This window comes from Cydia fagiglandana, chromosome 24, assembly GCF_963556715.1.
Source record: "Cydia fagiglandana chromosome 24, ilCydFagi1.1, whole genome shotgun sequence".
Lineage (NCBI taxonomy): Eukaryota > Metazoa > Arthropoda > Insecta > Lepidoptera > Tortricidae > Cydia > Cydia fagiglandana.
Window position 1 is genome coordinate 7,786,012 of NC_085955.1, and position 18,000 is coordinate 7,804,011.

The 18,000-nt window shown below is 38.2% G+C and overlaps 3 protein-coding genes across 3 annotated transcripts in view; 1 reads left to right on the forward strand and 2 right to left on the reverse strand.

The window, feature by feature from the left end:
- Positions 1-8,364, reverse strand: part of LOC134676444 (ATP synthase subunit beta, mitochondrial-like) — a 31,932-nt gene extending 23,568 nt beyond the window's left edge. The window contains exon 1 of the mRNA XM_063534841.1: positions 8,251-8,364. The gene's annotated coding sequence lies outside the window, so the exon portion shown is untranslated. The remainder of the gene's footprint in view (positions 1-8,250) is intronic.
- Positions 1,545-7,327, forward strand: LOC134676547 (uncharacterized). Its single transcript, XM_063534936.1, has 2 exons — positions 1,545-4,079; positions 4,446-7,327. The coding sequence occupies exons 1-2, from the start codon at positions 1,781-1,783 to the stop codon at positions 6,992-6,994; spliced, it is 4,848 nt and encodes a 1,615-aa protein (XP_063391006.1). The 5' UTR covers positions 1,545-1,780; the 3' UTR covers positions 6,995-7,327.
- A 3,731-nt stretch (positions 8,365-12,095) lies between the features above and the next one.
- LOC134676492 (uncharacterized) lies at positions 12,096-13,121 on the reverse strand. Its single transcript, XM_063534876.1, has 2 exons — positions 12,961-13,121; positions 12,096-12,481 (listed from the first exon to the last, which is right to left on the reverse strand). Exons 1-2 carry the CDS (start codon positions 13,010-13,012, stop codon positions 12,132-12,134), a joined length of 402 nt encoding a protein of 133 aa, XP_063390946.1. The 5' UTR covers positions 13,013-13,121; the 3' UTR covers positions 12,096-12,131.
- Positions 13,122-18,000: the final 4,879 nt, after the last annotated feature.

Genomic DNA, 18,000 nt, shown 5'->3' on the forward strand with positions numbered 1-18,000 from the left:
TAGAAATGAAACCCAAAAAAAAAACAAAAAGCTGTATAATCTCTAGGTACGTACGACTGAGATTTGAACCCGCGGTCGCTGCTTTGAAAAGCAAACGCCTGTTACTGAGACCACGACGTGCCTTGACAATTGGCTCTAAATTCGGCTTCAGTTAGCTTTTGCTATGTGTATGTGTCGTCTTGACGATTCTGTTAAAAGAAATAATTTGCAGTAAGTTGACCGAGAGGCTCCTGTCAAATGGTTGAAGGGCAAAACGTGAGATAGATGTATGTGATGACAAGACTGTACTGCTTTCGATGATTGTCAAAATGTAAACCTGAAATTAGCATGGCTATCTTTTATTCAATATTCGACCATACTTGTATGCTTTAAAGTCTATTTTTCCATATTGTTCAGATATATTTGACACGTTGACCGCTTAGATACCATTGGTTTTTTGACAGCTAAGGTATCAATGACTTGTTGTAAGTGTAGAAATTAATGAATAGCGACTGTTAACATATTTGTGACACGTTGAGCGCTCACAAGTAAATACTACCATGACAGTCAACAACTTTTTGACAGTTTAAACGTTTACCTCTCTTTGAGCACCTGGAGTGTATAGCGACTTCTGCTGCTGACTGTACGGTAAAACATATTAATAAGTTTAAATCTTGCTTAAAACTTAATAGGTACTTATTAGGCCTATATCTTATTAAAATTTATGGTTCATTTATGTAATGGGTTGTTATTTAAAATGTATGGAGTGAGCACTCTAAGCTTCATTATTCTCTATATGACTCAGACATATAGGAACCTATATTTACATCGCTGTAGCTTTTTAGGCTTAAATTAAAATACTTACATACATAATACATCAGACACAAGCCTAAAATCCTTTCTTTGAGGTAAACACAAGATTTGAGGCTTAGTCTAGGTTCTATATTCAAAATCTGAAGCTCTCAAACCAGGTTTTTAGGAAATTTAGAAAACTTAGTACCTTAGAACAAAAGAAAAGTATCATTGTTGCACAGTAGGTAATCGTAAACATTGAATCCATTCATATTTTTAAAAGTACATATTTTTATAAACGTATGGGTTCAAATTTAGCGTCCATGTTCGCTAGTAGGTATACCGTCACGCTCCGTGATGTTGCGTCATTTAGGGTCCTAGCTGAATTAGTTGTTCAATACTTACGCTATAGAATTTTCAATGTAGCAAGAACCCTAAATGGCATAACAATCCCGTGTGGTGACTGTACCTCACAAAACTGTAGGCAAGTTCATATTAAGCGTAAGATAAGAAAAATAGACGATGGGCCTTCCTTGGCGCAGGTACCTTATGTGCGTTTTGCTTCAGTGTTTAAACTAGGGATGCAACGGATAGTTGTTTGGCCGGATACCGGATATTCGGCCTGATATCGGCCGAATATCCGGTATCCGGCAGCAGAATATTCGGGCAGTGGAACTAACTATACAGGGTGATTCCGGGGTCGTGGAGCAAGCGATCAAGGCATGTGTTGTGAAAACTGTGTTGAGTTGGCAACACTACTGTACTCGTTGAAAAAAAGTAAGAAGAGATTATTGTCTACGATTGTTTTATTGATACTGTTTGATACATTGGTGGCGTCCATTTATAAGATGTTGTGATATGCGTTTGTTAACCGTGCAAATTATAATTAACTATTTAACAGAAGATTGGTATTTCAATTTAGAGAAGATCCTTAACAAGTGGCGACCGTTGGAAAAGAGCGCATTATTACAACAAAGGGTGCGCACTACAGGCACTACGGCGTATCAAAATGGCGGAGTATATAAAAGCAGACCGCGAACGAAAACAAATTCGTCGATTGTTCAATAGAACAGCAACTGCGCTGGAACAAAAAATACTAGAACAGGATGTCAGCGCGGTGGAAGTGGACTTCTTATATTTAACGGAAAAATTCAATCGCTTGCGAGTGCTCGACGAAGTCATACAGAATTTGCAGGCGGCGAAGACAGATTTCGATGAAGAGGAGTTCACTAAGGAAGTGGATGAGGCAGAAGAATTTCTGACGAAATACGTGTACTTCAAACATAAGTATCACATTTTGAAGCCGGACGTCAAAGAGACTAATCATACGATGACGATGACGGCCGTCCCAGAAAACAAGAAAAACTTCAAACTTCCAAAAATAGAAATTAAGAAATTCGACGATGACCCCAAAAAATGGATTCAGTTTTGGGGCCAATATAAGAAGATACATGAGGACCGCAGCATCACAGAAGAGGACAAGTTCCAGTACTTACTTCAGAGCTTGAAGGATGACTCGAATGCCCGTGTCTTAGTGGAGAGCTTCCCACCCTCTGCAGGCAATTACCCGAAGGCTCTTGAACAGCTGAAGAACCGGTATGGACGAGAAGAAATGTTAGTGGAGGTGTACATCCGAGAACTGTTAAATATGGTGCTCGCACAAGTTCGTGGTGAACTCGTCTTAGACTTAAGGACCTTACATGATAGAATTAGTACATACCTGCATGCTCTGGAAACGTTGAAAGTAACTAAAGATAGGTATGATGCAATGCTTTTTCCTTTAATTGAATCGGCTATGCCCGAACAAGTTCTGTTAGCATACAGTAGGGCGCAGTCACAAAGTACACAATTAAATCAGGGCTCAGAACGATTGGCACAGTTGTTGAAGTTCCTTGAAAATGAAGTACAAGCAGAGGAGAGGATTAGGCTTGCTAGATCCGATTTCATTTCTAGCAAGTCTCCCAAGACAGTGTCCGGATCAGACATTCAACCGACAGCGACATGCCTTACAACAAAGGTAACAATGGAGAGAGGTAAGGAATGTTGTTATTTTTGTGATAAGGAGAATCATACAGTGAATGAGTGCAGTAAGGGGGTAGATTTGACCTTGGATGAGAAAAAAGAATTAATTAAAAAGAAAGGTGGGTGTTATATATGTCTAAAGCGGGGTCATATGGCAAAACAATGTAGAGCATTTTTAAAATGTATAGCATGTAAAAGAAGGCATTTAGTTGTATTATGTCCAGATTTGCATAGCGAAAAGAATAAAGACATTGAAGTATCGAAAAAACCAAATGAAAATGTCACTTTGTGTCAGGATATAACAACCACTCTGTTACAGACAGTGGTTGCAGTGGTTGAATACGGAGGCAAGAAAAAGAAGGTGAGGATTCTTATTGATGGTGGTTCACAGCGGACATATATCAAGACTAGCCTGGCTGAAGAACTGAATCTAAAGGTAATAGGTCAAGAGCAGATTGGACACACATTGTTTGGGGCAATACAAACAGAACCTGAGGTCTACAACAAATACGAATTTAAGGTGAGTTCATTAGACAATTCCTCTGATATTACCATAAAAGCTCTTGCTAAAAACACTACACTTTGTGGTGTTCTGCCTAAAGTGGATGATAAGAAAGTTATGCAGAAACTCAACAATTTGAATGTACAATTATCAGACATTGAAAATGACATAGTTGACATTGGCATATTGATAGGGTCAGATTACATGGGTGCAGTAATATCAGGCACAATAATATATCTTGAAAACAATTTGTTTGCCATGAAAACAAAGCTGGGATGGACGCTACAAGGTCCTACATTAAGTGCTTATAGCTGTACAGTACTACAAACATGTTTCTCACAAACAAATAATATTACAGACTTGTGGAGCATAGAGCTCTTAGGAATTAAAGACCCACAAGAAAAGAGGGAACAGGAAGAAATATTAAAAAGTTTTAATGATAATATTTCAGAGGCTGAGTCAGGCAGATATGAAGTGAACCTGCTGTGGAAAGAAGACACTCCAGACTTAAAACCGAACTATGACCAAGCATTCAAGAGACTTCAAATAACGTCAAAGAAGCTTGAGAAAACAGGAAATCTACAGGCTTATGATGAGGTTTTCCAAGAATGGGAAAAAGAAGGAATTATCGAAGAGGTCAAAGATGATGATAAAGGAAAAGGCCATTATCTAGCCCACCGACCTGTTATCAAGATGTCGAGCAACACCACTAAAGTGAGACCAGTTTATGATGCATCAATGAAAGATCAGAATGGATGGTCATTGAACGACTGCATGGACAAAGGTATAAATTTAATTGAGTTCATCCCGAAGTTATTAATCTTATTCAGGAAGAGTGCCTTCGGAATCACATCTGATATCAAAAAAGCCTTCTTAAACATATCAATAAAAGAAGAAGACAGAGATTTCTTAAAGTTCCTTTGGTGGAAAAATACAGAACTGTGTAAAGATGTAGTAACATATCGGCATCAACGAGTAGTTTTTGGTCTGACATGTAGCCCTTTTATTTTAGCGGCCATAATTAACTACCATTTAGAGAAATGCCCAGGAAACTACAAAGAGACCGCACAGAAACTAAAAGAGTCATTCTACGTAGATAATTGTGTGACAAGTGTGGAAACCGAAGACCAAATGAACAAATTTATTGCAGAGTCAAAAGAACTAATGAACATGGGAAAATTCGACCTTCGAGGATGGGTAACAGCTCCAAAAAGAATAGATGACACGATTACCGTACCGGTTTTAGGTATGATATGGAACACTGCACAAGATGACTTAGAGTGTAGTGTAAACCTGAAACACGGAATCAAAGACAGAATAACTAAGAGAGAGCTGCTATCTATAACCCAGCAAGTATTTGACCCGCTTGGATTGGTCTCTCCGGTCACCTTGATACCTAAACTTATAACACAGAAAGCATGGCTGAATAATACAGGATGGGATGAACCAATTCCAGAAGAATTAGAAAAAGAGTTCAAAGAGTGGTTAGACACACTGCACTATATTAACCAATGTCGATTTCCCAGACGTCTGACTAGTGCACCAATTGAAGAATGCGAAACTAGTGTCCATGTGATGTGTGATGCTAGTAAAGATGCATATGCAGGATGCATTTTTCTACGTACGCAGCATGGTGATCAAGTCAATGTCCAACTAGTGTTAGCTAAGAGTCGAGTAACACCAACCAAAAGAAAGATGAGTCTACCAAGAGCTGAACTGATGGGTTGTCTAATTGCTTCAAGACTGTTCACAGAAGTTGTTAATTCTGGTCTACTGACTCTATGTAAGAACTATGAAGTTTTTTGTTGGACTGATTCGGCTGTAGCCTGGGCATGGCTGAAAAGACAGAAATCTTGGAAACCTTTTGTCAGTAACCGGGTCACAGAAATCTGCAAGAACACAAAAAAGGAAGATTGGTACCACTTACCTGGAAACGCCAACCCTGCTGATCTGCCATCTCGCGGCTGTGATGCAAGAACGCTGCTCGAAAGTCGCTGGTGGGAAGGCCCACAATGGCTTAGACTAGAAAAAGATAAGTGGCCAAAATCAAACATCAATGACATCCCTATTGACGAGAAAGCTGTATGTGACGAAGAGATAAAGAGAGCAACAATAAATGTCGACACAAACACACTACCTTTTAGTAAAAGATTGATGTATTTTTCAAAGTACAATAAAATAGTCAGACTTGTTGCATGGCTATTAAGAATGAATCCTACATTGAGACACCGATTTTCGTCAAGAAAAGAAGATATAGGAAATGATGAATATAGATATGCTGAACTAGTCTTGACAAGGTTGGTACAAAAAGAAAGTTTTGAAGACAAAGCTAACATACCAAGAAAGTTACGTACAGAAGTAGACGAAAACGGCATAATAAAAGTGAAGACAAGATTAGATTTCAGTAACGAGAGTAAAGACTTCATTTGTCCAGTACTATTATCTGGAAAGAATGAAATAGTACAAAGATTAGTTTTATACAGACACCTGAAGCTGAACCATGCAGGTACTTTAACAATGATGACAGATCTAAGAAATACCTATTGGATATTAAATATAAGACGTCTGTCTAAGAAAATTGTAGCACAGTGCATTATATGTAAAAGATACAAATGTAAAAGTTATAGAGTACCTGAAGCCCCACTACCTACGGATCGAACAGAAGCTACAGCAGCTTTTCAAGTAACCGGAATCGATCTAGCAGGACCTCTGTATCTCATACACAATCAAAAATGCTGGATTGTACTATTTACATGTGCCACATACCGAGCAATACACCTTGAATTGGTAGAATCACTGTCGACGGCTAGTTTCATCATGGCACTAAGGAGATTTCTAGCAAGGAGAGGAAGAGTAAGTGTGATTTGGACAGATAATGGCACCAATTTTCAAGGAACAGCAAATTTACTACAGAACATAGACTGGGCTAAAGTAGAAAGTAGTACTGCCTCACAAAGCATTCAGTGGAAATTTATACCACCAGGTTCTCCGTGGTGGGGAGGATGGTGGGAACGCATAATTCGGGTAGTAAAAGAAATGCTGCGAAGAATCTTGGGTAAAGCATCAGTAAATTGGATAGAATTATCTACAATAATATGTGACTGTGAAGCTACCATCAACAGCCGGCCGATAACATACATAGAGACAGAAGATGACTCATTGAGACCGCTAACTCCTCAAATGTTTCTTCAAGGCTTAAGTAACAATGAAACTCCTGACCTCGATAAGATTGATGCCGAGAATCTCGGTCAAAGGTACCAGTACTTACAGAAGCTAAGACAGGATTTCAGACAACGTTTTAAGACAGAGTATTTGTCGCTACTGTCAAGTAAGAATTACAGGAATGACGTCAAGGAGCCTCAAGTAGGGGATGTCGTGCTGATCGAGACGGACATGACCAGACTTCATTGGCCGATTGGAGTAATAGAGAAAGTCTATGTTGGGAATGACGGATTCACGCGGGTTGCTAAGGTAAGGACAGGTACAGGAGCTAAGGTAAGAGCTTGTCAAAAACTCTACCCCCTCGAGCTATCAGCTGACTCCCTAAAAGAGGTAGAGACGGGTAAGTTAGATCTTATTACTGAACCAGGTGTTAGTAGGGACGCAACAGAACCCAGTTCTGATGACAGCCCTAATCCTATTCCTGTCGAAACGCGAAGAGGCCGCGTTATAAAAATACCTCAAAGGTATTTGAATTAATTTCACTTAAAATTGTTTATTGTTTGCCATTTAATATTAAGTGTTATGTGCCAATCGTTGCGAGCCAAGGTTAGTGCTCTATTGTCTGTTGAGATAATTATATGTCGATTATTATGTTGTTTTTAAGTTTCCCATTTTTCTTGCCTGTGGGAGGATGTTGTGAAAACTGTGTTGAGTTGGCAACACTACTGTACTCGTTGAAAAAAAGTAAGAAGAGATTATTGTCTACGATTGTTTTATTGATACTGTTTGATACATTGGTGGCGTCCATTTATAAGATGTTGTGATATGCGTTTGTTAACCGTGCAAATTATAATTAACTATTTAACAGAAGATTGGTATTTCAATTTAGAGAAGATCCTTAACAGCATGATACACAAGCCCATACTGAACAACTTTTACTATGGGACCAACTCCGAAATCGCGAAAAAAAAAATTGGTAGTTTCATACATTTCGGCCGATCACATGTTGTCGTGTTCTATGGGAAGGCCAGTTTTTTTTCGCGATTTCGGATTTGGTCCCATAGTAAGCCAGCGATCAAGGCATAATACAGTGATCGGCCGAAATGTATGAAACTACCAATTTTTTTTTCGCGATTTCGGAGTTGGTCCCATAGTAAAAGTTGTTCAGTATGGGCTTGTGTATCATGCCTTGATCGCTTGCTCCACGACCCCGGAATCACCCTGTATATACCTTACATTTCGGTTTTTCAGGTGCGCATTCTGCAGGTTTGACCTGTTTCCTAGTGAACGTTCTCGCGGACACATTTCTTTTCTAGGTTCGAAATGAGTGCGCGTGCAAGTCAGTGGAATGTTTAAATTGTGTTAAAATAATAAACAAGTACGATTATGATCGTGTCTGATTCTTAAATCCAATTTGTTTACTCCAAAATCAAGCAATGTTACGGATAGTATTCGGCCGGATAGTAGGTCACTAACCGGTATCCGGCCGGATAATAAATTAATGTCTGGGTAGGCCGGATACCAGATAGTAACCGGATATCCAGTGCATCTCTAGTTTAAACTCGATACAACACTAACCATTGATATATATCTCAGGACCTTACGGGCACAATGGTGCTAGTTCAGCGGTGTCACTCACGAATTCGAGCCAATCGTGCAGTATAACGCATCTAGTTGCGACCAATCTCGCGCGTGATGCGAACTCATCAACCAATCGCGTTGTAGCGGTGTCATACTGCTGTACTGGCCCCATTCTTATTGCCCGTAAGACCAGTCCTGACAATGACACTAACCCGTTGTGTCGGCCGGTGTGGTGTCAGGTCCAGAGGACGATTCAGGCCCAGGGGTGGGGGAGGCGGCTGATGGAGTGGACCCAGGTTATCAGCAGGCGAAACTGCTGCCGTGAAGGGCGTCGGACCGGCTTTCTGGAGGAAGGGAAATAAGGAATGGGAGAGATGTTACTAGTTGTCTATCCCTTTGAACGCAAGAGGGCCTCGCTACGGCGCAAACGATTCGCACCTTGGCTAGGCCCTCAGGAATCCTTAAAGGCATCGTACAGTCAAGTGTACAAATATAAGTGTAGACAATTAACTTACTCAAAAATATGTCCCATAGCAAGGTATTCTCGATAAATCCAAGTATTTACCAATTAATCCAGCTTTGGTGATTCATTGGAAGACAAGGTGTAGTTGGCTTGGTCTTGGCTCTTGGGTCGTCCCATTCGTTTATTGTCAAGTTCTTAAATTAGTCCCATTCTGCTTTCGTCACCCAACAACATTCTACATTCGTCAAGTTCATCGGTGGTCTTTGTCATCTTTGGTTATATTTAATTTTGTTGTTTGCCTTTTTCTTATTCCGGCTCATTCCGGTATTCGTCTTGTCTTCTTTGGACATGTTCGATGTTAGTCAATTTCTTTGGTCTTATCCTAATTTTTCTTATTTAGCCTTTTTTGAAATTGGACACATTCTCTATTTGTCCCGTTAAATATTCGTCCCGTTCGATATTCGTCCCATTCGATATTCGTCCCATTCACTGTCTTGTTTTTTTGTTTTGATTCAATAAACAACAATCCTTATACTTAATACTAATTGAATGTATCCTAAACAATACACATGTAGGGGAAATTAGTCCAAAACGGGGACACGGGGCTTACTCCGTCATACCGTGCTTGGTCTAAGACCAGGGCACAGTAGTATGGCTTCTTAGATAGTTTCAGACTGATAAAAGCTTTGGCAACTGCTGGCAACCTTCTTCAGAATAGGACTAATTTAAGAACTTAGCAAAAAACGAATGGAACGACCCAAAGACGATACCGAAGACAAGACAAATTTCCCGAAAGTGCAATCTAATTGGAATCTTAAATCGGAATACTATAGTTGAACTTCTAGGGCGCGTATTATGTGATCGATAAATCGTATTATGCCTGGAAAAGGGTTAAACTAATAGATAGGCATAGGTTCGTTAAGTTGCTTCAGATTTCCGAAGGGCTCCGTCGACTCAGGGAACAAGACAATTTAGACAATGATTTTCTCGTTTCACGATATGCTTAGGAATTTAATGATCTGGCGGATATTATGATCTGCTGTTGACATATCAACTACATACTTTCCCTCTGTCAGGGATATGTGGATATCGGTTTATACCTATCCTGTCTTCCCCTCTGGTAGATTTTTTTCACTTAGGTACAAGCAGCAAATCTCCTTACCGCAGTACATTGGAGGACAAATTCAAATTTAAATTCAAAATTCTTTTCTTTTTTTTCACGAATAAACGCTCTCTATTCTATTCTAAAATATACTTTATTCATGTAGGCCTAGCAACAAGCACTTATGAATAGTAATAAGGTTTTTCACATATCGCTGGCCCAATATTACAGGGTTCTACATTTCCCTTTTATCGAACTGAAATTACAACATTGTCATAGTGACATTGAGACGAATTTCAACTATCTTGAAAATGTATTATATCCTGTAGGTAATATTGAGCCAGCGATATGTTAATATTATTCCATAATAACATTCGACCTTATTACAAAAGGCATAAGGTCCACCGATGTACTAAGCTGTTAACCCTTTACCAGGCCCCGAAGAACCAGCGTGTCTTAATACGTACTTTATATGCTGTTGCAACCGTATTGAACGCCTTGTAAAAAATGTATAGCCTGACAAGTTCTTTTTTAGCCCTGATATAATGTCGCTACAAACAGCTTACATATAGCAACAATACGTGTACGTCATGAATAGTCGGGACAGTGTGTATTGGCATCGTGCAAGAGCGAGTGAGGTATACAATTATGTACATGTGAGTTGTAGAAGTATGTTTCCCAATCGAAACCCAATCGAAAGAGCATGTTTAGTTGATAATTAAGTATGAATAATTTACCTATCCGCCATAATTTGATTCTAAATATTCGACCTCCGTATATATATTTACCAGATTCAGTCACTCGTGGTGGTAATGGCTCATTCTTATAATAAATATTTTTGATTATAGCACTAAAGACGCCTTAAATGAGAAAAATAATAATTTAATAATTAATATTCATATTTAGTACAAAACTAACCAGTTTATTACAAACTCACTATGAAAATCAGTACCCGTCATGTCAACAAATAATTTCACAACATTGTTTAATGGAATGCTACTGAATCCCGTATCCTTTTTCTGTCGCAAGTATTTTAATGTATTTAAAATTATTTGTTTAGCATCGGTGTGAATTTTTTTGGGCATTTTGATTGCAAAATCTATTATTATCCTGAAATATTTACAATCATTTTCGATTTGTTTACATCGGTGACATTCAATGACTTTCAATGTCGGATGTCAAACAAAATAATTGCCATTAAAATAAATTAGTTCCATCGAAAATCCGCAACGTGGCGAGGGCTAAAAAGGAACTTGTTAGGCTCGGAGATCTTCCTCTAAACCAGAAATAATAAGTGTTCCGTAAACAAAGTTTTGTACGGAACACTAAAAATGTGGGTTACGGTTATCCCATCGCCTGTCTAAGTAATGAACTGTCATACTAGATTTTGTCTTATTATATTCTTGATCAGGCCAAGGGATATATTCCACCCACATCTTATATCGGTTATAATAGTCAAGGTTTAACTCCAAATCTCCTACGAACCACATGAATTCGCTCTAGGTTGAACACAAAAACTGTTTTATTACTTACGTGAGTTTTTATGACATGACATTGACCGGGCCATGGGAAAAATAGCTCCCACACAGTTAAACTCTAATAAGGCCATGGGATAATGTCAACCCACATCCTAATTCTGGTCATACACAATAATGCATGAATATTTAGCAATGTTTACGATTACATTTGCTTTCAACACTCAAAATCTACAAAATATCAAAAAAATTTTCGATCTATGTACTTCTGTTTCATAGAAATTATGGAAAGTGTTCGAATTTCTCCGTAGTTTGCTGAAATTAGCGTTCAAGTGAATTGAAATGGCTGCCAAAGATATATTACGCAATTTAGAAGCGTGTTGTGAATGAAGATCATAAAATAATATTTTCAGGGATTGACAAAATATTTTGTAGGTGGTTTGGAGTTAAAACCTGACTACGGTAACCGATATAAGATGTGGGTGGAATATTTCCCTTGGCCTGGTAAAGGGTTAACAGTGTGGGTGTTAGGGATACCCCCTATATCACGGTCATGCGGTAGAGTGAAAGAAAAAACCATGAATAAAAAGAAACGTATTTATTTCGTAAACCAACATTTTTACAAACACCTAAAATAAGGGTATAAAAGCGATTACATAGTCACTTCAAAAACATATTTGACAAACCAACCAATCATAAAGCAAAAAAAAAAACAAATACATTTGGTTCACGGAAATTTTCACTCTAACGGATGACACATCACAATTTGTACCTAAGTAAAAAACTCTCATTTTAACTAGGATCTTACAATAGCGACTACTTGGCAAAAACAACAAGGCTCCGAACCTTACGTTTTTTTAAATTAAAAAATCCATTAAATGATTTTACCTTTAGCCCCCTCCAGACTATGCGTTCGCGGCTTCGCCCGCGATTCACGCGCATAGTCTGGAGGGGGCTTTAGACTCTCAGTTGCATTGGAACAAGATTCACTTTTTCTAAATTCTTCAGCTTCGTTTACACGTTTACGTAAATAATCTGAACAGTAAACTGAAGCTAAGGATGTCTGAACTTCTTCCAAAGCAGTTGAAACTGACTATATTTTAGCATCATCGCAAAATACTTCTGCAAAATAGGCTTAATGCTCTTCAGGAGCTCGTTATACGTCATGTAGCACGCTAAGTCCGGCATCGGGACGAATTTTTTGGTGCTGTCTTTGGGGACTACCTTGTCGGGGTTAGGGGTTTCTTGCTTCTGCTGGATCTTAGGGGAGGCGTAGCCGGGGGGTGCGGGGCGCTTGGCCTTCTTCTTGGAGCTGATGCCGCCCAGCTCGGGAAGGTCACCCTCGCTGTCGCGCGGCGGGAGGGTCATCTCGCGGCTCGGCGCTTGGAACGGACGGTGCCGGGCTATGGATGGAAGAGATGAATATTTAGAGATTATCTCTGCAAATTACAAAATAAAAACCGGACAAGTGAGAGTCAGACTCGCCCACCGAGGGTTCTGTATAGTATTTTAAGAATAAGAATAATATTAATATTTTGTTGTTAATGTTGTTATAGCGGCAACAGAAACGTGATAAAAGACTAATATGATGATGATAATAATGATGGTGACTTACTTATTGTCCACCCAAACTTCAATCCATAGACCAGTATACTGTTCACTTTTACTACAATAGTCCCAATGCCTGCTGCGACCGGTTCATGGGTGTATATTGTTGCGCCTGTGAACGGGTTCCAGCAGGCGTTTTACATGACATTAAAGCTCTCCAAGGGGCCTCTACGTGTTGGATCTATATCCCCACGCAAGCCTATCAAAAGACCGGGATTTATATAGACCCGTGAATTCTAAAATGGTGACTTAAATGATTAAAATCAAAACCTACCGTAATTTGCACAAAGATTAAATCCAAATTTCGACAGCCTCATGTTTATCATCACACAATTATTTATGAATACTTAAATGTGTTTTTTTATTATTGTTGTGAAAATGGTTAAACTTTTGGGTTTGTGTAATTTTCTTGCTGGATGACAAATGTCATTTGGAAACAAATTGTTTTGTTTTGGAATAAACGCGCGTGACAGTTGAATTTTTATTCAATTTTATGGCATTTATGGCGCGTAATTGTAATATCAAAGAGGTTTTGTTTCCCAACTACTTCTACCTCCTCCGATACTTTATAAAGCGGCCAAGTGTGAGTCGGACGGATGGACGGTTCCGTACCATTACGCAAAAAACGGCAAAAATATCACGTGAGTTGTATTGTATGGGGGCCCCACTTAAATATTTATTTTATTTTGTTTGTAGTATTTGTTGCTATAGCGGCAATAAAAATACAGTACGTATAATCTATGAAAATTTCAACTGTCTAGCTAACACGGATCATGAGATACAGCCTGGTGACAGACAGACGGGCAGACGGACAGTGGAGTCTTAGTATTAGGGTCCCATTTTCTGGGTAACGGAACCCTAAAAAAGACTAGACTGTGGCAGGCGTGGCTCACTCCGCGATTTCGTCGCTTTGCTACAGGTAGCTAAAAGTACATCCGTTCCACCCCAATTTTGGGGTTTGCCATAAGCCGCGCGTGGCGCTGTCGCCACCTAGCGGCCATATCTGTGCTGATCGTAACAGACGCGTTTTGTTAGAGAGTGAATCTTCTGTACCTATACTGCAAAACGTAATTCAAGACCAAAAAAAGTGAGACAATGTTGCCACTGCAATAATTTGTTTCTAAAATTGTAAATTCCTTTTGATAAATAATCACGCTAAGATAATTTATTCATTAGTTATTTTACTCCTACTATTTAAAAAAGTACTTTTATTTATTTATTTGTACATAAATACAAGACGCGCTAGTAAAAAAGTGGCAACATTTCTTACTTTTTTTGGTCTTGAATTACGTTTTGTAGTATAGTACTATTATTTATTCTGTGACTGTGGCTTTCTGCTTTCCACTAGTATATTATCATTTGAGGTCACAAAGCGAGTTGCGCCCGTGATTGTGTTCCGTAGACAATACAGAGTTCATGGGGCGCGCACACACATGGCGTTTCACACGCCGACACTTGGGCACTTAATGGTGTTTGCGTGTTAGACTTAAGACAAAACAGGAGCTGAGTTTTAAATATTTTAGGTAAATATACCCGTCTCGCTAACGGAAGCGGCTCCTAAAACTAGTGCAATAAGGAAAAGGCGAAAAATCCTGCGTAAAAATCTTAAAAATCACGGTTTCGTACTCGACTGTTTCCTCCTCCAAAACTTAATCAATCGTAACCAAATTTGGAAATCTAAATGATTATGAAATTATCTGTGTCGGACCGTTTTGCTTTTTTGGCTAATTGATATCAGTTTTGAATACTACACCTCTCATTGCGGCATAGTCAATTAGGCCATATTGGCCATTTTTGAAGGGCACTAGCGCCTTAAAAAACAAAAAAAGCAAAAAAAGCAAAACGGTCCGACACTGATATTAACAATATTAATCTGTGTTGAAAAAATCATTGCTCTAACATCAAAACCCACGGAGGAAACAGTCGAGTACGTTTGTATGGAGAAATGACCACTCCTGTTGGCTCTTAAAATATGTTTGCACATCAACTGTTAGAAATCAGCTTCCTAACATTCTCTGTCTGCTTTGCCTTAAGGTTGACTGGTAGAGAATGCTTTTGGCATTAAGTCCGCCTTTTGTACGATAAGTTTTCTTTTGTGCAATAAAGTTTAAATAAATAAATTCTCCCCACATTTGCCACGGTTCATGGGAGCCTGGGGTCCGATTTTTTAAATTCGACCGCTCGATTTCGTGTATTTCGGTTAATAATATCTCCACTACTAGGCATTTAAATTCTACTAATGGAATTGAAAACGAGTGGTCAATAGGTACCAATAGATTCCCAAGTTCTATCGCTCGTATTTCAAAAACTAGCATTTCGGCGTTTTACACCAATTTTCGAGTGACGAAATCGAACGATCGAAATTCAAAAATCGGCCCCCTGGGGTCCGTTCGGTAATCTCTAGTATTGGCGCGGGTACTAGTTTGTACGACAGCAACTACATCTGAACCTGAACCTGCAACCCAGAATGGAAAATGATTAATACCTAATCAGTATAGAGTCAGACCGTAAAAAGTCTGCAGCGATTTTGATCATTTTGATAGCCCATGCCAAAGAGTAAAGTAAGTAAGTATATTGACGACCGGTCTGGCCTAGTGGATAGTGACCCTGCCTGCGAAGCCGATGGTCCTGGGTTCGAATCCCAGTAAGGGCATTTATTTGTATGATGATACAGATGTTTGTTCCTGAGTCATGGATGTTTTCTATGTATTTAAGTATGTATTTGTATATTATATATATCGCTGTCTGAGTACCCTAAGCTTTCTTGAGCTTACTGTGGGACTTAGTCAATCTGTGTAAGAATGTCCTATAATATTTATTTATTTATTTATTTATTATTGCCCACGCAGCAGTGCAAGTGTCATTTTAAACGTCAAACTTCTATGAAATTATGACGTATAAATAACACTTAACCTGCGTGGGCTATCAAATCCACTGCAGACTTTTATTGGTGCGACTATATATAATCACTCTTACAATACCTACTAGTGTCTATTAGAAGTGTATAAATAATTAAATATATTTTCACCACACCAACTCGAAAAGCCTTACTTTGCACTTCAATAACTGATAGCAAAGTTGCGTTTTATTCACATGTGAGGCAAAGTAATCAAATGCAAATTTTGAGTTGTTTTCTTATGTTTACTGGTAGAATTGACTTTTAAATACGATTTTGGATGAAAAATATTTGATAACATTCATTTGGGTTTGATTTGGTTTGATTGTTTGATATTTTACATTTAATATTTGCTTCGGGTTGGTGTGGTGAAAAATTTTGTGTTTCACTCGGGGGCAAATTTTGTTTAACCCTCGTGCTTTGAAACCCTCGCAACGCTCAAGATTCCATTTTTCGAACCACTCGCTACGCTCGTGGTTCAATTTTGGAATCTTTCGCTTGCTCGGGTATCAATATTAGCACGAGCGGTTAAACAACAACTTTGCCCCCTTGTAAAACAAATAACTATTTTCACATCTCATGCTCTGAAGGAGGGTCACTGTTGTTTTATCTAAAAGGTGTGCAGATAATGATATGTTTCTACACTAAGTACAGCATTTTCAAAGTTCAAAGTTTTTATTGTATATAAGAATGGCTGCTATTTAACTGATCACCAAATTTAATAAAATTTAATACCAAAAAAATCTACTTTACCACCCTAAAATAATGAATGATCACCAAAATTATAACACCATTTTAATGAGAAATGATTACCAATTTTAATACATTTTACTATCCTATTAAAGGAAATGACACCAAATTAATCATTATTAACCCAAAAATTGTAAATAATTACCAAATTTCAAACCCCAATTTAATGTCAATTGATCACCAAATTTTTACATCGTGCTATCCTATTAAATAAAATGACACCAAAATAATCATTGTAAACCCAAAAATAGTAAATGACCACCAAAATTAGAACTCCATTTTAATGTAAAATTATAACCAAATTTTTAAATCTTGCTATCCTATTAAAGCAAAGCAAAATTTTCTAGTAGCATTTCGTTTCTGTATGGGTTGCAGTTCAAACCTAACCTAACCCACTTTTCTAGTAACATTTCGTTTCTGTAAGGTTCGCAGTTCAAACCTAACTTAACCCACTTTTCTAGTAACATTTCGTTTCTGTAAGGTTCGCAGTTCAAACCTAACCTAACCCACTTTTCTAGTAGCATTTCTTATCTGGAAGGGTCGCAGTTCAAACCTAACCTAACCCACTTTTCTAGTAGAATTTCGTTTCTGTGTGGGTCGGAGTTCAAACCTATCCTAACCCACTTTTCTAGTAGCATTTCGTTTCTGTAAGGGTCACAGTTCAAACCTAACCTAACCCACTTTTCTAGTAGCATTTCGTTTCTGTAAGGGTCGCAGTTCAAACCTAACCTAACTCACTTTTCTAGTAGCATTTCGTTTCTGTAAGGGTCACAGTTCAAACCTAACCTAACCCACTTTTCTAGTAGCATTTCGTTTCTGTAAGGGTCGCAGTTCAAACCTAACCTAACCCACTTTTCTTGTAGCATTTCTTTTCTGTAAGGGTCGCAGTTCAAACCTAACCTAACCCACTTTTCTAGTAGCAATTCGTTTCTGTAAGGGTCGCAGTGTTAACCTAGCCTAGCCCACTTAACTGATAGCAGTACAAACCTAACCTAACATACTTTTCTAGTAGCATTTCAGTATGCCTACCTAAGTTATGCGGTGCGGGGTACGGGGATTGAGCTGGAGGGGCTAGTAATTTTGGCATCATTTTACTTTATTTGGTAATATGTATAAATTTTTTGGTATCATAGTGGTTTATTTAGGTGAAAATATCGCATTTATTTGGTCTTCAAGATTTGGTGATCATTAATGATTTTTGGTAATCATTCAATATATTTGGTATTCGAATACAATTTGAAGTGCAGTCGTAATTAAAATGGTGGTACATTTGTAATTTTAGGCCTTATTTTTTTGGTGTTCAGTAATTTTTTTTGGTAAGCATGATTTTTTTATTTAGGGTACCAAAGTATTTTTTGGTGGTCATTATATTTGTAGCCTATAGGAATCAGGTTACATTGCAGGTCGAAAATACAATTACACATTCGTTACACTGAGACTTTACCTTTTCAGGTGTACATACATTTGCAAAATATTTATATATTACCTAAATACTACAAATACTTATGAGTAACTTAAATAATCATTAACACAGTAAAAACATTTTTCAATGAGCCACATTTTTGTGTTTGACTTGAATAGTTTCAGATCCATATCTTTAAAGCGGTCAGGTAACTTATTATAAATTGTGATACACATAATATAGGAGTTTTTTGCAGTGAGTGACAA